This window comes from Tenrec ecaudatus, chromosome 1, assembly GCF_050624435.1.
Source record: "Tenrec ecaudatus isolate mTenEca1 chromosome 1, mTenEca1.hap1, whole genome shotgun sequence".
Lineage (NCBI taxonomy): Eukaryota > Metazoa > Chordata > Mammalia > Afrosoricida > Tenrecidae > Tenrec > Tenrec ecaudatus.
The window spans coordinates 159,055,940-159,083,871 of NC_134530.1; the positions used below are offsets into that span (position 1 = coordinate 159,055,940).

General features: G+C 39.2%; 1 protein-coding gene, 1 non-coding gene and 1 pseudogene across 4 annotated transcripts in view; 2 read left to right on the forward strand and 1 right to left on the reverse strand.

Annotated features, from left to right (window-relative positions):
- The window catches only part of VPS45 (vacuolar protein sorting 45 homolog), an 89,603-nt gene that overhangs the window by 40,179 nt on the left and 21,492 nt on the right, over positions 1–27,932 (forward strand). For 2 of the 3 annotated variants that reach the window (XM_075561065.1, XM_075561049.1), the window contains 5 exons: positions 2,123–2,281; positions 2,479–2,586; positions 3,374–3,495; positions 24,561–24,692; positions 27,032–27,209. In XM_075561065.1, the coding sequence (XP_075417180.1) occupies positions 2,123–2,281; positions 2,479–2,586; positions 3,374–3,495; positions 24,561–24,692; positions 27,032–27,194 (684 nt within the window). In that variant the 3' untranslated portion in view covers positions 27,195–27,209. Of the gene's footprint in view, positions 1–2,122; positions 2,282–2,478; positions 2,587–3,373; positions 3,496–24,560; positions 24,693–27,031; positions 27,210–27,932 lie in introns of those variants that run through there. The other variant, XM_075561057.1, reaches the window with a different exon arrangement.
- LOC142437735 (small nucleolar RNA SNORA42/SNORA80 family) lies at positions 7,818–7,952 on the reverse strand. Its single transcript, XR_012782260.1, has one exon. It is a non-coding gene; the product is annotated as a small nucleolar RNA SNORA42/SNORA80 family (small nucleolar RNA).
- LOC142437039 (transcription factor BTF3 pseudogene) lies at positions 8,183–8,869 on the forward strand (annotated as a pseudogene).

The following is a 27,932-nucleotide window of genomic DNA, read 5'->3' on the forward strand; positions in this document are numbered from 1 at the left end:
GAAGCCTTTTCTGATTTCTCAGCAACAGATATACTTTTCCTTCATTTTATCTTTCCTCTCCCCTGGCCCCATTGCTCTGAATTTGAGCTTTTTAGTTTTGTTTTGTCTTGTCTTTTGCATGCATATGTTTCTCTTATAACACCACATATGTGTTCCTGAACAGCCTTACATTTGGCAGAATGATGTACTATAAATAATGGCTATGAGGGAAAATAGGGTTACAAGCAGACCACTTTGTAGTCAGAACCCTACACAAAATGATAACAATCTTTGATAACAAGTGATAAAATGTGAGCACAATTAAATCTCTGCTGGCATTTGCACCAAACAATGAAACTCAATCATGCCTTTGCAGCCTTGTTCTTGGGGCTCATGTTTTTTGCTTCAAGGTCTTGGAAAACTTTGGCTTCTCATAGAAAGTAGTTTCACCATAATGAAACATACAGGATAAGCATGGTGGCCTTCGCGATCAGTTAGTTTGTTGTTGTTTGTTCTGCTCTTTATCACAGATGAACTTGCACTTGCTCTTACCCCAGAGAGTTTGCTGTTGTTGTCATGGCCATTAACTCAGTTCCTAGATACCCTATAGGACAAGGTAGAACTGCCCATGGGGTTTCCTAGGCTGTAGTTGCCACTATAGGAACAGAGCTCCAGGGCTTCTCCTACAGAGTAGCTGGAGAGTTCATTATATATTGTAGCTCTAAGGCTCCTTTCCAGATGGTTTATCCTAGAGGAAAGAACAGCAGTTCTTAAAGCCACAAAGCCAGCTACTACAGAATTTTCATCATTTTTCCTAATATATTGCTAAAGCTTTTTTAATCACAAGCAACTCTGCCCATGGTCTCTTACAAATATTTATATACTAGAAAAATTACATAGGAGCTTTCTGGGTTGAACTGACACCATACTCCTATTTATCAATCCTATGGAGCTAATGTACATACAAGAAACATGCTTTATAGCAGAATAGTTTCATCTCCTTCCTCTTCCTTTGCCTCTGAGCTCATTGAAGATGGAAAGCATTTTGAGCTCAATCTCTGCAACCCCTAAAGTGCCTGGCATGGTGCCTTATGCTTAGAGGGTGCTCAGAATGCATTTGCTGGCTTGGATCAGATTATGGGTTTTGCTACATAATACATATAAATCTTTACTATATAGAGAGTCTTCAATCTGAAGATTGACAAAACCTGAAATTTCTTCTGATTCACTTTGTTGTCAGTACCTGCCATCATCAAAGTTCAAACACTCAATTTAGAGAGTAGTTACTATTACACATCTGATATTGCTGCAAACCATGTTGTGTCATCCTGCTGCTTCCTGTGCTTCTTACAGATTTAGCTCTATCCTCCTATATAAAAGTTATGTAAAAAAAGTTTTTTAAAAAAGCAGAAAAATCTCTTGCTCTGTCAGTGCACTAATGTTTTGGCAAGAACATGAAGTACCTGCATTTCTGTTTGATATTTCTAAGGTAAATGAAGGGTAATATTAAATGTCTAGATTCTGGAACCAAAATAAGTTTTCAACTTGCCTCCATTTCCCTGGTCGGTCACTGGCACTAAGAGAAAAGAGTAGAGTTTCATAAGTCAACTGGTCAGTTCTTTGTATGCTCTATTGTTAGAAGTTGAAAGGAAATTACAATTTGGTAATTGGAAATGAAAAGAGAAACTATCCATAGTTAAATTCATATTTGCTTTACAGCCATTACAATGAGAATTTTTCCCCTCATTAAGTCTTATCTTGGGCAAAAGACATTTAATTTACTATACTTGAGGCAGTTACTAAACATATGCCCTGCATATTGCCTTTGCAATAGTTTCAGTTATGAACTCAGATGTCTCACTGACAGTCAATAATTATTAGGTCTCAGACATCATGAAGGAAGCCTGGTGAATAGTACACACTGGGCTGCCAACCACAGTGTTGGCAGTTTAAGAAGATGAGACTACTGCATGCACATTTATAGCCTTGGGAAACTACAGGGCAGTTCTGCTCTGTCCCGGAGGGTTGCTGTGAGTCAGCATCGATCTCATGGCAGTGAGTTTAGATTTGGAGTTTTTGAGGCATCACGCAGTGGATCACTCGACAGGCATGGAGAATAAGTAACAGTTCTCTCTTTCTTCAGAATGTAAAGAGGCTCCTACAGAACCCCAAGGTGACAGAGTTTGATGCTGCTCGTCTGGTGATGCTGTATGCTCTACACTATGAGAGACACAGCAGCAACAGCCTCCCAGGACTAATGATGGACCTCAGGAATAAAGGTGTTTCCGAGAAGTATCGAAAGGTAACAATTTATACAATAAGCCCACCAAACAGGAACCAACGTCATTGTTACATTCTTACCTCTGACAGATTATTATTCACAGGAATATATAGTGCTGCCCTCTCATGCTTTCATTACCTAAAAAAACCCCGCATTTTCTTATGAAAGGAGCTTTCTGATCCCCAAGCAATAAAAGGATGCTTCTTTTGTTTCCATAGCTTGTGTCAGCCGTTGTGGACTATGGTGGTAAACGGGTCAGAGGCAGCGATCTCTTCAGCCCCAAAGATGCTGTGGCTATTACCAAACAGTTCCTCAAGGGATTGAAGGTATAATTTTTAAAGGAGGACCAGTTGACGCCCTTGAGTCTGTGAGTGAATGAATGTGATCTTCAAAGTTTTTTCAGGATTGTTGCTGACTGCATACTATGTCAATTAAGTGAAATTAAAGCAGCTATCCTCTTGAACACTTTTTTTCTCTTTAAATACTTTGTATAATTGAGCAGTGACAACATTGGACCAAGTAGATGAGTTGGAACTAACTAGAGATATATGCAGAAAACAGCCCAAGAGTAAAAGAGACAACTAGGTCTGTTTAGTCACAGCTGTCTTACTTCATTTGTGTATCCTTAGAGGTTTGTATGGTAATTTATCTTTGGAGGAAACCAAAGATGAAGCACACAACTAAGACCTGTAACAAATATTAACCTGTTATCATAAAGTGGTCAAAAATTCATTTTAATGCTTAGCCTTTCTTGGTTCCAGAAAAATTTCCATTTTCCTGAATGTTCCCAATCTATTTTCCTACACGGGCCTTTCCTTTTTGTTACTGTACTTGTCATGTAAAACTTCCACAAAAGGGCAAGAGTTATGAAAAGATGATAAAGGATTTACACAAATTTCATTTAGAAATCTTTATGGTAATAGCTTTAAATTATGGAGTATTTTTGCAAGATTGTAACATTGCTGGGTAATGAGAATAATTTTAAATCTCCTAAAATTTCTATCTGAATTCACCCATAAAACTTCTATTGAAGTTTTTCTGATATGAACTACATTAATTGTTATATTGAAAGTTTCCCCCAAATGATAAGAAGAACATCTTGCTCTGTCTTAGGGAGTAGAAAATGTATATACGCAGCATCAACCATTCCTACATGAAACTCTGGACCATCTCATCAAAGGAAGACTTAAGGAAAACCAATATCCTTACCTAGGCCCCAGCACACTCAGAGACAGGTAAGGAAAAATTATATATATTAATAATAGACCCCAAAAAATAAAAGAACCAGAAACAGTGAACAAATAGTGAAATTGAAATAATGCTAAAGACACAATATATGTTGTTTTCCTCTTCCTCCTATTGTTTCAATTCTAAGATTCTTTTGGTTTTAGGTTTGTGTCTTAGTCCTCTCATAGTGTTATCACAGAAATACCAAAAACGGACAACTTTAAGGAGCAGAAATGTATTGACTCACAGTTTAGGCAGTTCAAAATCTGAATTCAGCATGCCAACTCTAGGACAACGCTTTCCACGTCTGTGGACCAATGTTCCTTAGAGAGGCCATGTGTCTGGCATCTGTCTCCCCCTGGGTCCAGGAGGTCTTCAGCTCCAAAGGATGAGCTCTGCTCTTGGTTCTTCATTAGTGGTGGTATCAGGTCGCTTGCTTCTCTCTCCTTTTATCACGTAAATTAAAGGTGATGCCAGGAAAATTCTATGTTATGGATTGAATTGTGTGCCCCCAACATATGTGTCAACTTGGCTGAGCCATGATTCTCATTATTCTGTGATTATTCTCCATTTTGTGTTCTAATGATATTATCCTGTGTGTTGTAAATCCTCACTTCTATGAAGTTAATGAAGCTAGATTAGAAATAGTTATGTTAATGAGGCAGGAAACAGTCTATCGGATTAAGTTATATTGTCAGTTAGTCTCTTTTGAGATATAAAAGGGATTAATTAGTGAGGAGAAGTAAGAGGGACTTAAGTGCCACCAAAATGAAGAGCCAAGAGTAGAGCATGCCCTTGGGACCTGAGGATCTTTTAGATCCTAGAAAGATTGATGCCAAAACACCTGGAGATTTCCAAAGAACACCAGGCCCACTTATGCAAAGAAGAGAAAGAAGGTTCTTTCCCCAGAGCAAACACAGAAAGCCTTCCCTTAGAGCTGACCCCTTGAATTTGGAATTCTAGCCTCCTACACGGAGAGAAAATAAATTTCCGATTGTTAAAGCCTTTCACTTACAGTATTTCTGTTATAGCAGCACTGGGTAACTAAGACACTCCTCTTCTGTCAGATGGATCTGTCTCTTGAGTGGGATTGCATCCCACCCTAGTCTGCTTCATTGGTGTCACGGACATAGCTGATCCTCATTAACATAGCCAAAGCATTATTAATACATATTGTTGTTAGGTGTTAGTTCTGACTCATGTACAATAGAACGAAATAAACACTGTTCAGCCCTGCCCCATCCTCACGATTGTTGTCATGTTGGAGCCCATGGCTGCAGCCACTGTGCCAGTTATACATATATATTTATACATTGATATACATGTTATTAATACATAAAGGTCAGGACTTGCAACACATCACAAGATGGATACATCACAAGAGGATAATTATATCAGACCACAAAATGGTGGGATGAGTATATTATTACATAATTGACAATGACAACATCATGTAATTGTCAAACTATATCATTATATAACTGCCAAACCACCAAGAATCATGACTTAGCCAAGTTGATACATATTTAGGGGAAGACACAATTGAATCCATGGCAGATTTGATAATAATTTTACTTGGTAAGCATGGAGCTTTTTTTTTTTTTTTTTTTTAGTGTAAAGAAACATGCTGTTTGAGGACCTTAAGTCCTTACATTCTGTCATTTGGTATCAGACCAGTTAACTTATGCCATTTAAGGTTCAGTTCTCTGGCAGCTGGTATTTGGACTTTCAAACATCACAGCCCAAAATAGATTTGCTGTTTGATTGCCATCCCGAGCAGGTTGTTACTATTTTTGGTGATCACTGGACTTCTCCAAATCTAGCCAGCATACAGACTGAGAGACCTAACGCATGCATGGCATTTGTTCCATAGAAGAAAAGGATCTCTTGAGATATTAGCAATTACCAGTTGCTATCATTTTAATCCAATGGTTAGTGTGTTTTTTCTTAAAATACAGTTTGTCCAGAAAAACTTACTTTAGCTAACCTGAAATTTTAAATATATACAAATTCTAATTAGCTTTAAATTGTATTCTTCTGTTTTCAATTGGAGCTACATGTTAGAAAGGGCGTAATATTTGTACTGGTTCCTGGTGTGAGAAATGTTACTGCAGGTTTATTCTATTATTTCAGCCCCAGAAGAATCATGTTTTAAACATACAAGTGTAAGTTACAGAGTATTGCTGCTGAGGGGCAGCTTATACATGCGCAGGTTTATTCCAAGCAAAACAAGCTTAAACCTGGCTCTGTAATCAGTGGATGGCTGGAAACAAGTTCATTCAGTAATATACCTGTCTTAGTCTCACTAGGGCACCTTCAAAAAAATAGTCCAGTGAAAACTAGCTTCCGAGGGAAGCTGCTGGACCTGTTAAATTCAAGGCAGAAAGATCAGCTCAGAAGGTATAGCAACTGTTTTTGGGATTCCAAAAAGATAGTCCTGATAGATTTTACAAAGGGCATGGGATGATCACTGGGGCTTATTATGAGATTTTAAGAAAGTTGAAAAACTGCATTGGTAAAGAAAAAAATGGGGCAAGTTGTGCCAGGAATTTCTACCTGTCACAACAGTACCCCTGCTTATTCGTCATGTGTAACAAGGGCTGTCCTAGAGCATTTCTGTCTTCTTTTTTTCAATTGTGTACTGGGGGAAGGTTTACAGAGCAGATCATCAGTTCTACCTAAGTGATTTGTTTCATGTCACTGACCACAGTCCCCACAATATGACATGCCTATCCCACTTCTTCCCTGTACTCTGTTTTTATTCTTTCCTTTCCCTGTCCCTTCTGAACTTTGTCATTGTAAACGCTGCCAATTTGATCTCAAGTGGCTGGTTATCTAAGATGCGCATACCTCACTGGTGTCATTGTTGCCCATATAGACCCATTTATTGCTGAAAAGTGCACCATGGGATGAGTTCATATCCAGACCTAAAGGATGACTAAGGGCCATAATTTTGGAGGCTCTACCAGTCTCTATACAACTGACCAGTCTGGTCTTTTTGTGATTTAGGGTTTTGTTCCATATTCTCTCCCACTCTGGCCAGGACTTTCTTCTGCGATTCCCATTCAGAGCAGTTGGTAGTGATAGCCAGGCACCATCTAGATCTTCCGACGACAGGGTCTTGAAGACTAATGTTCACTGGCCTGTTTCCATGTAGCTTCACGTTTCTTCACGCTCCTTTACTCTGGATGGGGAGAGACCAATAGTTGCACCTTAAACGGCCACTCTCAAACTTTTAAGACCCCAACTGGTACTCACCAAAATAGGATATAGAACATTGTCTTTGTAGATGATATTATGCCTATGGCCTTGGTGGCCTCTGAGACCAAGTCCTGAGCTTCCAGACCCAGCAGTTCATCCCTTCTAAGGTCTTTGGTTATGTCAAGAAATTTTCATAATTTTGTTCTCAGTAGGCTCCACCACACTCATGGATATATTTGCAGCAAAGTAAGTACCCATATTAGCTACATGAATTTGTGGGGATACACCCATTTCTTCCTTCCAAGTATCTGCTTGTAAATCACCATTAATGCACAGTCCTAAATATAACATTATTTACCTCTATTGCCTTTAACGTCTCCCAGTGTCTTGCATTCCCTCACACACTTCTTATTGTATATTGCCTTCCCATTCACCCAAGTTAACACATGTACTTTACCCTCACTCCCCCGCTACCCCTGATGAGCATCAGAGAATGTTTCTTTTACTGTAAAATCCTGTCCTTGATTTTTATAATAGTGGTCTCATGCAATATTTGTCCTTTTGTGATTGACTAATTCCATTCAGCATAATGCCCTCCAGGTCCATCGCATGTTATGAGGCATTTACCAGATTCATCTTTGTTCTTCCCTGTTGCCTAGTGTTCTGTTGTTATGCACCAGAGCTTACCCCTCTTCCATCAGTGGGCCTTTGGGTTGTTTCCATTTTGTTGTTGTTGTTATATTGAATGGTGAGGCAATGACCATGGAACACATACTTGTGTTGTGGCTCATAATTCGTTAGGATATATACCAAGTATTTTAAGAGAATTTCCTTGGGAAACCTTACCGCATGCACCTTACAGCCATAGCTTGTCCCTGTAGACTTATTTTGTTCCCCATTCAGCATTGAAAAGGAACATAGGATGAGTTTCCAGGATGCCGAAACTGCAGCTTTCTTTGTTGTGGTTTCAGTTGAAGAGTGCATAATTCCTACGGAAGCGTTAAAGAGATAAACATTGCCGTTGGAAGTGTATTGATCTAGCTCAGCGGTTCTCAACCTGTGATTGGGGATCAAACGACCCTTTCACAGGGGTCACCCGATTCATAACAGTAACAAATTTCTTTTTTTTCTTTGTGCAGTCCGCCTCAGTGCCGGAAGCCCACGGGCTAGGAGGCAAGGCGATGGTTGTGGGCTCCGGTTTACTCTGGCATGGGACACTATGAGAGGTCCACGGGCAGGGCCTGCCAGAAATCCAAACCCATGTGTGAACAGTAACAAAATTATAGTTACGAAGTAGCAACGAAAATAATTTTATGGGGGTGGGGGGTGTCACCACAACATGAGGAACTAGATTAAAGGGTCGCCCATTAGTAAGGTTGAATACCACTTATCTAGATGAAGGATATGTTGAGAAACAGCAACTTAACATTTTGATATTTTTGTTTAATAAGCATTTCTGGCTGGATCACTTCCAGCCTCCCTCTGGCTCCCATCTTGCATCCCCGCATGTGTGCGCTAATCTCAGCTGGTTTGCCAAAGACCCCAGTGCCAGCCCTAGTTCCCCCATGGGGCCCCATTTCCACCCCACAAGATGAAGGAGGCGATCACGAATCAAGAGAAACTCACCAAACTGCAGGCGCAAGTGCGCCTTGGTGGGAAAGGAACTGCCCGCCGAAAGAAGGTGGTGGGTCACAGGACAGCCACAGCAGATGACAAAACACTGCAGTTCTTAAAAAAGCTAGGGGTGATTAGTGTCTCTGGGGTTGAAGAGGTGACTATGTTTACGAGATAAAGGGAATGGTGATCCACTTTAACAACCCCAAAGTCCCAGCATCACCTTCACCATCACCCGCCAGGCAGAGACAAAGCAGCTGACAAATGCTCCCCAGCATCTTGAACCAGCTGGGCGCAGACAGCCTGACTAGCTTAAGGAGACTGGCCTAAGCACTGCCAAAATGATCTGTGGATGGTCAGGCCCCACTTGCTACAGGAGAGGATGAGGAGGATGAGGTCCCAGATATTGTGGAGAACTTGGATGAGGCATCCAAGAATGAGGTTAACTGGTTTGAGTCGGCTTCTGCGGAAGATGAACTTGAGGAAGTGACTTGGAGCTGCTCTTTTATATGACGACTGCTTGTTAAATTGTGTATGGGTCTGATAAAATCTAGATCTCTAATATTTTTAAGCCCAAGCTTTCGGACTTTGCAGCTCTCTTACGTTTTTGCTTACACATGATTCCTTCTTTGCAGCCAGATACGCTGAAGAAGCCTGGGAATAAAATTTGAAAGAGGTTAATGTAAAAAGAATTTCTAGGGGTTTGTAGCAATATTTTTTCACTTGCCCTCATAATGAATTTCTAAAAGGGGAAAATATTTTTAAGGTACATAAATGAATCATTTATATGATAAAATATACATATATATTTCTTTACCATGTCTCTCAAAAGAGCAAAAACAAAAATACTTCTTTTTTTAAATTCCAAGGTTGAGAGTCAGAACATCTGGGTTGAAATTCAAAAGGTACAGGTAAACAAACAGCCACAAAAACCCACATGGAAGAAGCACAACAGCCTGTGTGATCATGAGGTGTCGATAGGATCAGGTATCAGGCATCAAAAACCCAGAATAAAAAATATCTCATATCATTGTGAATGAGAGGGAGTGCAGAGTGGAGATCCAAATCCCATCTATAGGCAATTGGACTTCCCCTCACAGAGGGGTCACAAGGAAGAGATGAACCAGTTAGGGTGCAGTGTAGCACCGATGAAACATACAACTTTCCTCTAGTTCTTTAATGCTTCCTCCCCTCTCCCCACCATGGCCTTACAAATCCAGCTAGACCAGAGGATGTACACTGGTATAGATGAGAGCTGGAAACACAGGGAATCCAGGACAGATAAATCCCTCAGGACCAACATTGAGAGTAGCCATACCAGGAAGGTAAAGAGAAGGTGGGGCCAGAAAGAGGGAACCGATCACAATGATCTACTATAAGCCCCTCCCAGGGGGATAGACAACAGAAAAGTGTGTGAAAGGAGACAATCCATGTAAAACATGAAAAAATAGTAATTTATAAATTATCAAGGGTTCATGAGGGAGGGAGGGGGAAAATGAGAGGCTGATACCAAGGGTTCAAGTAGAAAGAAAATGTTTTGAAAATGATAATGGTAACAAATGTGATTGATACAATGGATGGATGTATGGATTGGGATAAGAGTTGTACAAGCCTCCAGTGAAATGATTTTTTTTTTCAAAAAAGAAAGGAATTCAAGAGGTACACTTACTCAGACAAAGTGTCTAAGGTTTCAGAAATGACAGCTAAGTGGGAAGAAAGAAACCCCGCCCAAGTTTATTCACCTATACTAAAACAGCCTCACTACCAGTTGGTCCATTCCAACTCACAGTAGCCCTGTAGGACAGAACAGAACTGCCCCTGTGGGTACCTGAGGCTGCCAGTCGTTACAGCTGTAGAAAGCCTCCTCTATCTCCCTCAGAGCAGCTAATGGGTTCAAACTCTTAACTCACTAACCCTGCCACCAGGGTTCCTGTATTCACCTATATGAGAGACTTTTTGAAAAAGAATATAACTCTTCTTTAGCTTTCCAGCATACATGATAAAAGTAAAAATAATCATTTGCTTATGAAGTTCATAAGAATAACTGAACGAGCAATTAGCAACTTGTTTCTAAAGGGAAACCATCGGCTATCGTCAGAGTGTATTGGAGTTTATTGCACAACAGCAACGCTTTCTAATTTGGATGATCCATTTCCAGATTTCAAAATGATGCTTTTTAAAAAATGCATATTAGTTGGCAACATTTGTTATTGTCACTGTTACCTAATATGTGAACCTATACCTAGAACAAGAGGCAATGGTTTGAACAGATACTGCTTGGTTTAAAATCACATAAAGGTGTATGTCAGGCGTGTATTTATTCCGTTTGTATGCTGAGCAAATAATCTGAGAAGCTGGATTCATAAGAAGAATACAGCCTCCATATTGGGGGAAGACTTATTAACAGTCTGGGCTATGAAATTGACATAGCTTTGCTCGCTGAATGCCAGAAGGATTTGAAGCACTGACTGCAGAAGATCAAGGACCACAGCCTTCAGTGTGGATCACATCTCACAACTAGACCAATAAGCAGCCTAACGACAAGTAGAGGAATATTGAAATTGTCAAAGATTTCATTTTACTTAGATCCACAATCAAAACCCATAAAGCAGCAATCAAGAAAGCAAACGCTGTCTTTTCACTGGGCAAATCTGCTACACACGACTCCTTTAAAGTGGCAAAAAGCAACGAGGTCACTTTGAGTACTGTGTCAAGACACAGCATTTTTCATCACCTCATATGCTTGTGTAATCTGGACAGTGAATAAGAAAGAAAGATGAATCAATGTATTTCAATTAGCATTTTGGTAAAAACACTAAAGATATCATGGATTGCCCAAAGAATTAAAAATTAGGTCTTAAAAAAAAGTACAACAGAATGCTCCTTTAGAAGAAAGGTTGTTGAGACTTGCTCTCAAGTATTTGGGACACGGAGGAACCACTGCCTAGAAAAGGTCAGTAAGCAAGAGGGAAACGTCAACACGAGGGGTGGACACAGTGACTGCAGCAATGGGCCCAAACATAGCAACGTTTGTGAAGATGCCTTAGGACTGGGCAACATTTCATTCTCTCCCACGAGGAGTCTCTGTGAGTTCTGGGACAGAACACCTCCAATAACAAATTGTATACAACTATATGTATACAGCTGAGAGTTAAATTGCTTCATCTTTTTACTTAACAAATGTCTAAATAGCTTCAATATCTCAGTGAATGCATTTTTTGCAGATGATGTGCCCACATGAAAGTCCACATTGCAAATAGTGCTCGTAGTTTATGTAAGACACTGACGCATGAGAGGATTGCATGCTTTGCAAAAGCTATCGTCTGTGTCATTCGCGTGATTGAAACACACAGAAATGATAGGAAAGGATCCTGCCCTCGGGGTATTTGTGTGAAGAGAGTGATAAACAAAATAAGGAATAAAATTTGAATAAGCACTGTAACATACAGAGTCATTAACTTTGAGTAACGAATACAGAGTAACTTTGTAGGGTGGGGAGGGTTATTGTAGATGAACAGAACTCTCTAAGGAGGTGATAGTTAAGCTGAGCTTTGACTGACAAGAAAGATTCTCAGGATGAACAGGAGTAAAAGCATCCTAAGCAGAGGGAGCAGCTAGAACAAAGACTGTAATGGAAGAGAGAATTCGGCAAGTTTATAGAAGAGAAAGAGACCAGTGTTGTTGGAACATAGTGAGTAAGGAGAAGAAATTGAAAAGATAGAGGTTTGATTATAGACGGCCTTATAGCATCAATCAAAAGAGATTAACATATTAAATATAATAGAAGGTTTCGTCAGTGGAATTAAAGAGCTTTAAGGAGGTAACATGAACTGAACTATGTTTTTTTAAAATCATTTTACTAGGGGCTCATGCTACTCTTTTTACAATCTGTACATACATCATTTGTGTCCAACACATTTGTACATATGTTACCATCATTGTTCTCAAAACACCCACTCTCCACCTGGGCCCCTGGCATCAGCAACTCATTTTCTCCTCCCTCCCTGCTCCCCTCTCCCCCAACCCCTGATAATTTATAAATATTATTTTATCAATAATTATTTTATTTATGAACTATGTTTTAAAGCATCACTTTATAGGAAGAATGGCTTATTCAGGGCAAGACTACTTGTTATTGTTAGGTGCCATTGAGTCAGTTCTAAACCATAGTGACCCTAGGTGCAAAAGAATGAAATGCTGCCTTGTCCTGTGTTATCCTCACAATTGTGCCTATATTTGAGCCCATTGTTGCAGCCACTGAGTCAATCCATCTTATTGAGAGCCTTCCTCTCTTTTGCTGCACCTCTGTTTTACCAAGTATGATGTCCTCCAGGGACTGATCTCTCCTGACAACATGTCCAAAGCACATAAGACAAAGTCTCATCAATTTTTTCTCGATATATTACGATGTTATCCATTGGTCCAGTTGTGAGGATTTAGGTCTTCTTTCTATTGAGTTGTAATTCACACTGAAGGCTGTAATCCTTGATCTTCATCAGCAAGTGCCTCAAGTCCTCCTCACTCTAGCTTGGATCCACAATCAATGCTCATGGAAGCAGCAGTCAAGAGATCAAAGCAACACATTGCCTTGGGTAAATCTGCTGCACTAAACCACATGAAAGTGTTGAAAAGCAAGGAGGTTATTTTGAACACTAAGGTGCACATGAAGGCATGGTATTTTCAATTGCCTCATATGCATAGGAAAGTTGGACACTGAATAAGGAAGACAGAATAAATTGATGCATTTGAATTATAGTGCTGGTGAAGAATATTGAAAGTACCATGGACTGCCAAAGGAACAAACAGCTCTGTCTTGAAAGAAATACAACTAAAAAAAATGCTTTTTGTGCTTGGTAAAGTACTAGGACAATTAAAAAGATGAAGGCCCTTGATAAGATAGATTGACACTGTAGCTCTAACAATGGGCTCAAATACATAGAAACAATAGTGAGCATGGCACAAGAATGGACAGTGTTTCATTCTATTACACATAAGGTTGCTACAAGTCGGAATCTACCCGACGGCACCTTAACAACAAGAGCAACATGAATCAATCACAGCCGAATCTCATAATCACATCAGTTTCTACCCTCACCTCTTTACAATTGTAGGTGGGAGTTACAAAGACGACAGCTAGAAGAGCCAGATATTCCAGGTAGACATGGATTGGGGGGGAACACTATTATACCCAGTACAACATGGTATCAATAGACAAAGGAATGAATGGCAAACTGAATCCAATCTTCTGAGAAGGAAAGAAGGTGAAGACAATAAGGAATCCATTATGTTTGGCCGTGTAAAGGCTTTTGGTGGGCTTATTTCCTAGGTTCAATGAGATTGGAAGCCAGATTAGAAAAAGACTATAAACTGGACACAGCAGATGTATCTGTTGCTTTTGAAGATGTTTTACATGAAAGAGAAATAGGGTGGTAGCTAGAATTATAGTTTTAATGAGAAAAGATTCAAGATGGGAGATTCTAGAGCATATTTGTAGTCAGGTAGAAATGATACAGTAGAGGAGCAATAAATAATGCAGAAAACAATAAAAGTTGTGGAAGTGAAGTGCTTAAAGGATCCAAAGCAAAGCTGAGGGACTACCTTTGGTAGAAGCAGAGGCACTTAATTCGTTTTAATAGGATTAGAGAACAGAATATTCCCAATTTATAGCAGTATTCCATTCTGATGAGTCAAGTGTAAATTGGTTCTGACATAAATCAAATACCTCTTTAATTTTTTTTTAGGTTTCACTATTATTACCTTTTCTTATTAATATCTATGAATTCTATGTTGATTGCCTTTGGGTATTGGCATTAGAATAATAACATCAGCAAATTATGTTCTGCAACCTTGTATGTAGTACTTATTACTAATAATATGTTGTGAAAAACACAGTGGTTGTAAGTGCCGTTTGTAGTTAGTCAAATATTTCACAGGACTACCTGTATCTATAAATACAAGAGATTTGGAGTTCTGACGTAGGAACATGGGAGCAATCCTGTTTGATTGCTTCTATTTTTTTTTCAATAAAATAGTATCAGCAATTAAAAGGAAGAGTACAAAAGAGGCAACATTGGGAAGTCATCATTCTGTAGCTAGGAGTGAAACTGTGTAAGGGAAATGTAAGTAACACTTAAGGCTGGTTGAGTGCCCATTAGAAGTTTCGTGGTCATTGATTTAAAGAGCAGCTGGTGAGCCTAGTCATATGATTATCTCCAGCAACTCTTGGCTGCTCTGGTTAAGTACAGAGAAGACAGATAGCTGGATGCGTGGCATAGTTGGGGACGTGATGACTGGAGGAGGGGATTGGATGGTAAAAAAGTAGGTTAAGTAAATTAATTAGAAGCTTAAAATCCACTGTCATCAAGTTGGTTTCACCTCATTGTGACCCTACAGGGAAGACTAGAATTGTCCCACAGGGTTTCCAAGGTTGTGAATCATCATGGAGAATACTGCCTCATCTTCTCCCGCTCAGCTGAGTGGCTGATGGACTCGAACAGCCAGCCTTTAGCTTAACATCCAGTGCTTAACCCATCGAACCACAGGGTTCCTTGTTAGATGCTTCCAAACCCAAACCAGACTTACCGCTATCAAGTTGATTCCTATTTCTAGCGACCCTATAGTAAGAATACTACACAGGAAACCCTCTGTGGGTTTCCAAGTCTATAAATCTTTATGGAAATAGAAAGCCTCATCTTTCTCTTATAGAGTTCCTGGTGGTTTCAAATGGCTGGCATTGCCATTTGCAGCCCAACACGTACCCCACTATGCCACCAGGGCTCCATTGTAACTCTCAACAGTTCTGTGCCATTGAGCTGATTCCAACTCATAGTGACCCTATAGAACAGGATAGAACTGCCCCTTTGAGTTTCTGAGACTTTAAATCTTTATGGTAGTAGACGGCCTCGTCTTTCTCCTGAGAGGCTGGTGGTGGGTTCTAACCACTGACCTTGAGGTTAACAGCTCAGCCCACTCCACCACTAGGGCTTCTTTAGGGCTGTATTAGGAAGTGGTTATTGGAGAACACAATCTTGAATACAAGAGTTCATAGATGGTATAGATGCTTGTTTAGATTGTGAAATGACTATGGGTGGAAGAAAAGATCAGTGTCGGTAAAGAGACCATGATGTTAAATGAATAGTTCACAATGTCAGATATACTAAAAATCATGAAAGGAACAAGAATAATAAAAGGGACAGTAAGCCAGAAACTTAAGTCCTTAAGGAACAAGAAAATGACTAGAAAAGAAGATTAAGCGAAGAGATACAACTACACTATGAGCATCTAAGACAGTGGAAATTTTGAAAGAAGGAGGCAAAAAAAATGCTATAGAACTATTGTGAGAGGCACCGGAGATACCTCTGCCACCTACTCAACAGGATGAAGGCAGCAGAGGCCTTGAAACGTTTGCATGTGGATATCCTTGCACAGATAGACAAGTAGTGCTCGTGGAAACATTTGCAATAGCAAAAAATAAATACGCTGAAAAGAACTAAATTTCATCAATAGAAGACTGATTACCTAAATTACAGTATAATACTGCATATTCTTTAAAACATAATGGCATACATTTGTAGAGTAATATGCAAAACTTCTAAAGACTAGCTAGAAACGCAAGATGCAATAATATCCCTTTTTTGTTTAGAAAAATTGATACTCTGAAATTTTCCGGTAGCTTTGACCAAACTTTTCTTTTTTAACCAAACTTTTTTGTTTAAAAAAAATAGTCATACTCCCTCAATGCAAGAATACTTTGTTCTATTAAACTGGCATTCCATGATGCTCACCTTCCCGACACAATTGCTGAAGACAAAGCAGGTGCATAAGCAAATGTGGTGAAGAAAGCTATTGGAGCCCAGCTATAAAAAGATAAAGCGTCTGGGATCTTAAAGACTCAAAGATAAACAAGGGACCATCTAGGTCAGAAGCAACAAAGCCCACATGGAAGAAACACACACAGCCTGTGTGATCACAAAGTGTCGAAGGGATGAGGTATTAGGCATCAAAGAACAAAAAAATCATATAATTGTGAATGAGGGGGAGTGGGGACCCAAAGCCCATCTGTAGGCAACTGGACATCCCCTTACAAAACGGTCGCTGGAAAGAGACCAGCCGGTTGGGGTGCAGTGTAGCAACAAACAACTTTCTTCTGGTTCATAAATGCTTCCTCTCCACTTCCCCCTCCTCCCCGCCCTACTATCATGATCCCAATTCTACCTTACAAATCTGGCTAGACCAGAGGATGTACACTGGTGCAGATAGGAACTGGAAACACAGGGAATCCAGGACTGATGATTCCCTTCAGGACCAGTGGTGAGAATGGAGGGATGGTGGGACAAAAGGGGGAACCGATTGCAGGGATCTACATATAACCTCCTCCCTGGGGGACGGACAACAGAAAAGTGGGTGAAGGGAGACATTGGACAGTGTAAGATATGATGAAATAATAATTTATAAATTATCAAGGGTTCATGAGGGACAGGGGAGCGGCAAGGGAGGGGGAAAACGAGGAGCTGATGTCAGGGGCTTAGGTGGAGAGCAAATGTTTTGAGAATGATGAGGGCAATGACTGTACAAATGTGCTTTACACAATTGATGTATGTATGGATTGTGATAAGAGTTGTATGAGCCCCTAATAAAATGATTTTTAAAAAATAGTCTACATCTAAACATAAAGACATTTGGTGGCCCTGTTGGTAAGCATTGGACTTGCTAATTGCAGGGTTAGTGGTTCAAACCCACTTGTCCTGTAAGAGAAAGATGAGGCTGTCTACTCCTCTGAAGTTTTACAGTCTTGGAAATCCTAGATAGGGTCGATATGAGTGAAATAACTCAATGACAGTGGTGTGGGTTGTATATGTAAGCGTAAATATGACTATATGCATATGTATATATAAATATGTATGTCCTTCAGAAACATTATTTTAGTTATCTTGATTATAGTTTAAGTCTCATCATGATATAACTTTTTATTTAATTGTATTTTAATGTTTCAAATAATGTGTGTTCAATAGGCATTTGTCAGGTTTCTTACAGCAGTTGGTATGCCGTGCTTTACAATTGGACATTTTAAATGAGAGAATAAATTTAGTTTACACTACTAGAAAATCTAGGTTTTGCCATTTATCTGAAACCCTATACTATTTTTATGCTTTGCCACTTAGCTACACTCTCAGCCCTAGCCACTGTCTTAACCCTGAATCACGAGATTGAGAAAAAACACTGATGTTAGTTATCTTGATGATAACTGAAATCCCATCATGATAGAATTCCATGGTTTTATTGTCATTTTAATATTAGAAAGCATCAGCGAAGATGTGATAATGCAACTTTGTAAAACTTTTAAACTAGTGACTAACCTGTGTGACATTATAGCTGTATCTGTAGGTAGACACAGCTGCTTCTGCAGACAGGATTTGAACCATTTCTGTTTAGTTCATTTTTCCTTCTCATTCCAGAATTGCTTCTTGTCCCTGATAAAACCAGCAACTTATGCATTTGGTGAGAAATGTCCCTATCTGGTCATGCATTCCAGAATTACTCAATTGGGGGAAAAAGTAATACTTTTTACTTTTATGTAAATATAGTTGTATCTTGTTGCCATCATTTATTTTTTGTTTCTATAAAATCAGCAGTCCTTTCTCTTTGGCCTTCTACAATTACCCCCCTACCAGCCCCACCCCCTCAAGACACACAGTACGCGTTCATACGATCTTTAGCACTGTAAGTGTATTTTTTTATTATTATTGTATTTTAAAACTGAATTTTAACTTGAAGTCTACTGGTCCACAAAAATAGATAAAGTGTTCCTCTTAAAAGCTAAAGTTGTTAATTATCCAAGTATAGAAATAATAATTTTCAGAAATGCTTTAAGTGAACACTTTTTCTAACAGAGTAGGATGTAAATGAGCTGGATTCTCAGTGTGTCCTTGTGTAGCTATATACAGCTTGAACTGGCTCCTGATTTCTGATGTCTGCCATCTGCATTAATTAATGCTTTGGGTTGCCATGGTGAATTACAGAGCACAGGAAGATGTGCACAAAGAAGTGAACTTGTTTATTCCACTTAGCTTCGGCCATCCTATACAAAAAAAGATTTGCTGTATATTTTAACATTGGCCTCTTGAAAGCATCTACTTTTAAAAGTCATTGGAGAATGGAATGAGAAGGGAAAATGTAAGGGATATTTATCCCCCAAAATTGTTTTTCATAGATGTTGTTCCTCCTCAAGCTGACTTAAGCAAGTAGTAGGAAGCTTAGGAAAACCTTTATTAATATTTCCATGGCAGAATATGACATAGTTGTCTTTGTTGGGTATACAATTGAGTCCGTTTATTCTTGTAATTTGTTCTTTCAATTTTTAAAAATAAATTATTTTATTGAGGGTTCTTACAGCTCTTATAACAGTCCACACATCAATTGTATCAAGCCCATTTGTACATATCTTACCATCATCCTTTTCAAAACATTTTCTTTCTTCTTTAGCTCTTGGTGTCAGCTCCTCCTTTATCCCTCTCTCCCACCCTTGTGACCCCTTGAGAAGTTATAAATTATTATTATTTTCATATCTTACACCATCTGCTGTCTCCTTTCACCCACGTTTCTGTTGTTTGTCCCCCTTGGTAGTGGTGGGGGGGGGGGTTATACATCAATCATTGTGATCAGTTCCCCTTTCTCTCCCTTCTTCCCCCACCTTCCCCTACCCTCATGGTATTGCTACTCCCATTACTGTTCCTGAGGGGTTTATCTGTCCTGGATTCCGTGTTGAGAGATCTTATCTGTACCAGTGCACATGCACCAGTCTAGCGGGATTTGTAAGGTGGACCTGGGCTCATGCTAGTGATGGGAGCGGGAAGCAGGAAAGAACTAGAGGAATGCTGTGTGTTTCATCAGTGCTACACTGCTCCCTGGCTGGCTCCTCTGTTCCTTGTGAACCTTCTGTGAGGGATGTCCCATTGTCTACAGATGGTCTTTGGGTCTCCACTCCGACCCCCCTTGTTCGCATCGATTTGATTGTTTGGGGTTTTCTGATGCCTGAAACCTGATCCTGTGAACACCTTGTGATCACACAGGCTGGTGTGCTTCTTCCATGTGGGTTTGGTTGCTTCCCTGCTAGATGGCCGCTTGTTTAAGTTCAAGCCTTTTTAAGACCCCAGATGCTATATCTTCTAATAGCTGGACACCATCAGCTTTCTTCACCACACTCGCTTATGCACCCATTTTGACTTCACCTATTGTGTAGGGAAGGTGAGCATCACAGAATACCAGGTTATTAGAACACAATGTACTTGTGTTGACGGGGGACTTGAGTAGACAGATCTAATGTCTGTCTGCTACTTTGATACTTAACATATAAATATATGTACATAGGCCTATATCCTTATAGTTATATATTAATATTTACATATGCATATGCCTATATTTATACCTCTATAAATGTCTTTTGCCTCCTAGCTCTTTTCTCTATTTCCTTTTACTTTCCTCCTGTCCCACTATCATGTTCTACCTTCATTCGGCTCTCAGTAATTCCTCTTGACTACATTGCACTTTATCAAACTCCACCAGGCCTTCTACACTCTCCTCGCCATTGATTTTAGATCTCTTGTTTTCCTTTGTCCCTGTATTTGTTAACACCCACTTCCTTTCCTCCACCTCCCTCTCTCCCCTGTTCCCCCAAACCGTTGATCCTGTTGTTTTCTCCTCAGGATTGTTTGTCTTGCCTATCTTATATAGATAGACATTATTCTTTCATTTCTGTAACTTCCACCTCATTTACTGTCCATGACATCTTCTTTCCTCTCCAGTAATACAGAAATACTCTGGTACCCTGAAATTATCAGGCTAAAAGAGTGTTCCTGGGTATACTAGAGTGGATTTATTCCTTCCCAGTTCTTGGCTTTCTTTTCTACAAGACAGATGTACCCTAGAAGCAAGTGATGATCATAGGGCAGCTATGCAGCAGCAGCAGCATTTTCCTGGGTGGTCCTCATTAGGCTGCTTAACTGCTTTTTAAATTAGCTTATCAGATCAAGAGCTCAAAACAAACATTTTATTGTGTGATTCCTCTCATCAGTCACCAAGAATGATGACAGTACCACATCAAGGGAGCAGCTCCCTGCCTCCTTGAGATAATCTCTACAGTGTGGGTGTTTACTCAGATAAGCTACCTAACGGGCCTCAGGGCAGAATTGTCCCTCACTACAGGGAGCAAGGAACAGGGAATCTAACTGTCAAAAGATAACTCCTTTTCTGAGTGGAAACGTAGAATCTTTTTAGTCTTGAGAATTTTATTATTTCTGAACACTTTAATTGCCTATGTCCTTACCCCAGTCTTCCATCTTGTCTTACCCCAGATTGTGACAACAGAGACCTGGCTTGGTGGAATGCCATCTACTTACCGGCATGTTCTTATAGCACTGGATCCACGCCCCTCACCCCCCCCCCACCCCACAGAACTACTCACCCAAAACAAAGCCAAAACCTAAATGTTTTCATGTACTCCTTTTTTTCTCAGCCTTCATACTGACTCATTGACCAAACCCTGAAGAATCTACTTTTATTTGTATCTTTTTAATCTAATGCTTTCTCTCTACCCCTTCTGATATTTCTTTAGTTCCATTCTTCATCCTATCTCCCCAGAATGTTACAGTAGCCTTTCATTCCCAGCTTCTCCCATCGGCATCCTTCAATTAATTTCTCATACAGCTAGGAACCAAAGTTACCCTTTTAAAAGGCAAATTTAATCATGTTATTTACCTTAAAAACCTTCATGAAGATACTAGCCCTTTCGTGGCATTCTAAATTGAGAACTCTATTAAATGTCTGAGTAGAAAAGTTAAACAGATAGATATAGAAGTTTGGAGTTTGGGAAAGAAGTTTGTGTTGAAGTTAGAAATTTGCGAGTCATCAGTAGACAGATGAATTTAAACAAAAATACAAAAGTATATGCGATTGTCTAGGGTACTTCTATCCAATAGAACTTCATACAGTGATAGAAATGGCTGTGCTATCCAGAAGGTAGTCACTAGCCACCTGGTGACCAATGAGCACTTGAAATGTGACTAGTGATGCTGAGGAACTGAATTTTTATTTTGTTTACTTTGGGTTGACTTAAACAGCACATAGCTAATGGCCAGAGTGCTTAGTAAAAGTAAAATGAGACTTTCTCACATATTTTGGAATCGTATCAGGAGGGACCAGTCCCTGGAGAAGGACATTGTGATGGGTTGAGTGTCAGAAAAGAGGAAGACTCTCAATGAGATGGACTGATCCAGGGCTACCAAATGGGCTCAAACAAATCAATGATTGGCTCGTGCAAAGCTGGAGAGTGTTTCATTCTATGGTACATGGGGTTGCTGTGAGTTGGCAATGACTCACTTTCCACCTAATACTAACAGTGGGCACTACACTAGATAGAGCAAATCTAATCAGTGTAGACTGGAAATGAAGAGGAGCAGTGACTGGGCTCAGGAGCACTCTGACATTGTCAAGAACATGAGCAAGGACCATTAAAAGACACTAACACTTAGCGACCAGTGCTGGAGGAAGAAAACAAAGTGATGCCGGAAAGCCAGCGAAGAAAGTATATTGGGGAGTGAGCGATAGACTTACTGAAAAAGTGCTGACAGATCAAGTAAGGTAAGGATTGAGGGGGGAAAATAGCCATTTGGATTTAACAGTGTGACTCTGACAGGAGCTGTTATTAAGTGGAATCCAAACTAACAAAACAACTTACTGTAATCTGGTCAATTCCAAATCATAACTATAATTCTCAAAAACTCACTACCATTGATTCAGTCCCAACTCATAGTGACGCTATAGGGCAGGGTAGAACTGCATTTCTCTCTAATCTGTAGGATTAGAGAGCCTGATCTTTTCATGGCTGGTGATTTCAAACTGCTGACCTTGAGGTTAGCAACCCAGTGCGTAACCATTTTGCCACGAGAGCTCCAACTTACATATAGTGATGGCCAAAACCTGACTGATAAGTTTAAGTAAGAAAACCGTGGGATAATTATTTAACCTTTCTGAGTTTCTGCTTCCTTGGTGTGACTTTTGCCTTGCAAAACTGTGAGCAAAGTAACTGGCAAGTGGATTTTCAGTTAGATTGCTACATTATCTCGAGGAACAGAAAACTGAATGAGTGACTATTTGTGGCACAAATATTTTTTGAGTACCCACTATATACTAGGTGCTGAGTAACCAAAAATAAACAATTCTCCAACAGAAAACTGGTTGAAGGGAGACGTCGGACAGTGTTAGATGTGACAAAATAATCATAATTTATAAATTATCAAGGGTCCATGAGGGAGGGAAGAGCCAGGAGGGAAGGGTAAAAATGAGGAGCTTATACCAAGGGCTCAAGCAGAAAGCAAATGTTTTGAGAATGATGATGGCAACAAATGTACTTGACACAATGGATGGATTGTGATAAGAGTTGTATGAGTCCCCAATAAAATATATATTTTTTTAAATCCAACTCTTTAACCTCATAAAACTTGCTTTCTGGTGATAGGGCTAAAGAAGTGAGTATAGGAAGAGAAATGAGACTAGGATATCAATATAGCATTAATTTATGCTTTACTCTAACCTCTAACCTTGGGTAGAGAAAACTTGATCAGATCTGTTTTGGAAGACAAGAGTGGCAAATGGAGTACAAATTGGAACAGAAAAGGAAATGGTTAATTATGGCAAACTGAGCCCAAACTCACTGCCATCAGGTTGATTCCAATTCAGAGTGACCCTTCTGGACAGGATAGAGCTACCCCTGTGGGTTTCTCAGGCTGACCATGGGGGTAGAAAGCCTCCTCCTTCGCCCATGGAGCAGCTGGCAGTTTCGAACTGCTCATCTTGCAGTTAGCAGCCCCTCGTGTAACCACTACACATTAAGGCTCCTCTGGTAACCATCCCAGTGCGCTCACAACCAAGCAGGAGAAACTGAATAACAGGTTGAAATTGACGTAAGTCAGTGATTAACTGAACAAGAACAATGTGAGAAGGTTGGAAACAGAAGAGAAGGAAAAATAAGTGATCGCTTAAAGTTTTTGACTTGGGTGTTGTGTGGAGAGTAGAATTAGGCATGATTAAAATGACAATTTTTGTCAAATAATTAAAATTTTTAAAGTAGCCATGACACATGATTTCTTTTCCATATTTTCTCAACTGATTCCTTCAAGGTGTCAGAAACAAATAGAAAAGAGATGCAAGGTGTTTGTTTGTTTGTTTATGATTTACAGATACACATGTAGGCATAAATTGATTAAATATATTTCTGCCTAGTCTTATGCTGTAACCTATAAAACAGATGCTTCTACTTGATTGGTTTTAAATAATGCTCACTCAGTAAGTGATTTAACAAAATTAGTTGCTTATGATTAAGTAATTGTATTTCCTTTAGATAGCTTGAGAAAAGGAAAACAAGCAAGCTTTTAAACAAGCAAGTTTTGAAAACACTGATCTCCTTGTGTGTCATAAGGAGCTGGTAGGAGAAGCTCACACTTTGTAATAAAGCCATTTTGATAAACATTGAACCACATTAAAGCAACACAATGTGACCCAAATAAAGCCAGTGGGGGAGCTCATGTATTCATATCAAAGCTATGCCCATAGATTTCGTTCTTGCAAGGTTTCCATGGCATCTTCTTTTTTTCCTTGTTGATCAAAAGATTCAGAGAAACGATTTTTAAGAGGAGGCGGAGTTTCTAGAAGTATCATTAATCTGAGCCCCAGTTTTCTCATACACTCAAAATATTGAGTGTTTTTGGAGCCCGCGTTATGGGGACCTCCAAATAGGCCAGTCCTTTCCAACATGCTTTGAGGTCCCTGGACAGAGCCCATTGTAACGGCCCTGTGCTAAGTGTCTGACAAAGGGCGTATCCGTGAAAGAGATGTGGAGTAGCGCATGAATGGTTGCTATATTGATGTACCAGAGTGGGGCACTCTGCTGCCTCTTGAATATAAAAAGAATATTTCTCCATTTGGTCCCAGTAAACACCATTGTGCTATTCTAAAATCCACAGCACAGAAATTATAAGACATCCGCTCATAAACAGAAAGCAAATCACTAGTCAGCATTTCCTGCTCTGTTTCCTGCCAATTTCAGATCATTAAAACTTTTTTTAAAACCTTTTATTCCATTCTGCTTCTCCACCAAAAAAGAAAATTTAGAAATTAAAACTCTGCATATAATAACAACACATGTTTTGCTTTTTTTTTAAACATATATAGTCCTGTGACATTGACTGTTTCTTCGTGATTACAGGCCCCAGGATATCATTGTGTTCGTGATCGGAGGCGCCACCTATGAAGAGGCGCTGACGGTTTATAACCTAAACCGTACCACTCCTGGTGTTCGGACTGTCCTGGGAGGAAGCACGGTACACAACACGAAAAGGTAAAGGAGAACATCCAAACTCCTTCAAACTCGCCTCTCTACCAGAAAAGAAAGTTCAGGTTCCTTTTACGTAGAAAATGTCTAGTTAATGCTGACCAAAATATTGTTGTTTATATATCTGTTCATAAAGTAATTTGGAGTTTGTGTCAGAGGAGTTTGTGCCTTAGGTTCGTAAATCACTTTACTAGCTTAGAGAGTTCGAAAGTGGAGGCCAACCTGTACTATTGATCATTTACGCTTCCTGTGTCGAAAGGCAAAGAGCTGTGGTGGTTTAGGGGGTACATGTAGGACTGCTAACGGCAAGGTCAGCTGTTCAAAATCACCAACCCCTCTGAGGGGAACGACAAGGTTTTCTACTCTCGTAAAAGGTTGCCGTTTCCAAAACCCACCGGGCCAGTTCCACCCTCTCCAGTAGAGTCACCGTGCGCTGCAATAGACTCCCTGGCCGTGAGTTCGAGGTGTTCAAAGGGAAAATTGAATTGCCACAGATTGGCAATGCCAATTGGCAATGCCTGTGACACGAATGGTAATGAACTCTGTAAGGGCTTTTGTTTGTTTACTTGTTCATAAACGCATTCATTCAAGAGTAGTAAGAAGATTAAAAAGAATAAGGTAAAGATCCTACCTCATAAAAATCACTGTTTATTAGAAAAGATTACAAAAAAATTTAAATAGTACCTGAAACGCCAGATAAAAGAACTGTGGATTCTCAGAACAGCCGAGGGAAACTAGCAAATGTGTCATGTAGAAGATACCAGATAGCCTAAGTAAGCATTAGGGAGGAACAGGTCCTGTGGTGGGGAGCACATTCTAGGCAGCATCACCCACATGAACAAGTCATCGAACGCTGTAGTCAACATGCAAGAAGAGGAGTATCTAGTTATCAATTAACTAGAATACTCACACCAAAGTAAAATAAATTTAAGGCCAGAATTGTAGAAAACTTTACATTCTAAGCTGACGAATGTGTACTGTATTGGGTAGAAAATAGAAAATCATTTAAGGTTTTTAAGCAGTGAAATTACATGAGAATCACAGTGTTTTAGGAAGATTTATTCGTCAGCTTATGGTCGGACAGACAGAAAGGACGGTGCCACAGAGCTTGGCATTTTGACTGAACCTGGTGCCTGGTGACTTGATCCACTGGGAGGCATGGAGATGTTTGTGCTTTTCCCACTCTGCACTATTCATATTTGTGGGATTTGTTGTTATTTTAAAGATAACTTTTCCCCATTGTTGTGGAACTAATACTTGCCTATTCTGAATTTCTTTAAATTCAGAAAGTAGAAAGATTTTTTTTAAAAAACTGCATCTACAAATCACTATTACGTTGTCTTTTTCATTCTTTTCTTCTAAGCCTATAAAGACACTTAGGTGAGTATGTGTGTAGAAAGGGATGTCCTTGTACATTCTGTCTAATGAGCAGCATTTTCTTTTTAAAATAATGTTACTGGGGACTCATACAACGCTTATCACAATCCATACTTACATCCAGTGTGTTGAGCACATTTGTACACATGCTGCCATCATCATTCTCAAAACATTTTCCTTCTACTTGAGCCCTTGGTATCAGCTCCTCATTTTTCCCCCTTTCTCCCAGCCTCCCTCCCTCCTGAACCCTTGATAATTTATAAATTATTATTTTTTCATGTCTTACACTGACCAATGGCTCCCTTCACCCACTTTTCTGCTGTCCATCTCCCTAGTCAGCATTTTCTTATCTGTGAGTAAACACAATTCAGTGTTAGACATGTAATTATTCATTCATGAAATATGTGTATTTGGGGTCAGATTGCTAGGGTTTGAATCCTAACTTTTACCTCTTACTGTTGTGCCTGGGAAAATTATGTAACCTCTCTGTCAGCTTCCAGAACTGATTGGCCATTTACATATTTCTGTTGCAAACTGTCAATTCATGTTCTTTGCCCATTTTTCTTTTTCCATTGGGTAGTCTTATTTATTTTCTAATAATTGAAAAAATTAAACATATATTACTAAAGACATTGACCATTTGTCTTGCATATATTTTGTAATTCTTTCCCCTTGTTTGATATTCTTATTTAAAAACAGTGTTTGGTTTTATTGTGTAAAGCTTGTACTTTATTTTATTTTATTTTTTAACAGCTTGTACTTTAAAAAAATCAAGTGGTCAAAGTTATCTGTGGTTTCTGCCTGCAGTATCATGCTGAGAGAGTTCTTCCTTGGCCAGAACTATATAAAGACTGATCTCTTTTTGTTTATCTATTTTAAATCACTCATTGAAAGTTATACCTTTGACCAATCAGAATTTTATTTTGGTATAAGCTGTACAATAAGGTTTTCTTTGATAACTTTTACAGAAGTACTACATATGTGTGGAACAGTGTACAGATGATAACTGGACAGTGCAATGAAATATCCAAAGTGAAACATCTAATTAATCACCACGCAGCCTCCTTGAAGCCTCATCCACTCTCCTTGTCACAATTCTTTCAACCAAATGATGCAAAAATCTTAGAATAATTTAACTCTGATCACCTTGTACCCATTTTACAAATTATTATTGTCCAGTATTTTGGTTCCACCTTGTTTTAATAAACACAAATGAACAATTGTCATTCTTTTCTATATTTGATTTTTATTTAGATTTACCAACATGTTTTCCACTACTCTTTTTCTCCATTTAGTTTCTCTGATCCTGTCCATTACTTCTTTTTTTTTTACTTTTTGACCATTATATCGGATCTAATTTCTTCTTACTAAATAACATCTCTCTTTCAACCATATTTTTCAGTAATTCTTTCAACTTTTTGTCTTTGTCTAAAAATACTTTCTTTTAGCTAAGCATAGAATTCTGGGTTCATGTTTTTTGTCAGCACTGAAAAGTAAGAAGACAATGAAATACTATTTTCAATTACTATTAGGAGTCTGTTCACAATATCGATGCTTTTCATTTGTAGATATCTCCTGATTCTTTTAAACATTATTTTTGTCTTTGGTGTTTAGCTTCAATATGTGTGTCTAAATGTGGGTTCATTATTATTTATGTCACTTATAAAAATTCATGTGTGGCATAGTTACTGGACATGTGCCATCCTTTCTTTCTTTGCATGTTGCCAATCTCCCATTTCCTCTGTTCTCTCCTTGTGGAACTCCTATGAGATTTATGCTGGGCCTCTATTCTTCATGTCTCTTTACATCTCATTTATATTATCTCTCTGTTTATCTCTTTCTGCTGCTTTCTGAATAATTTTTTTGAGA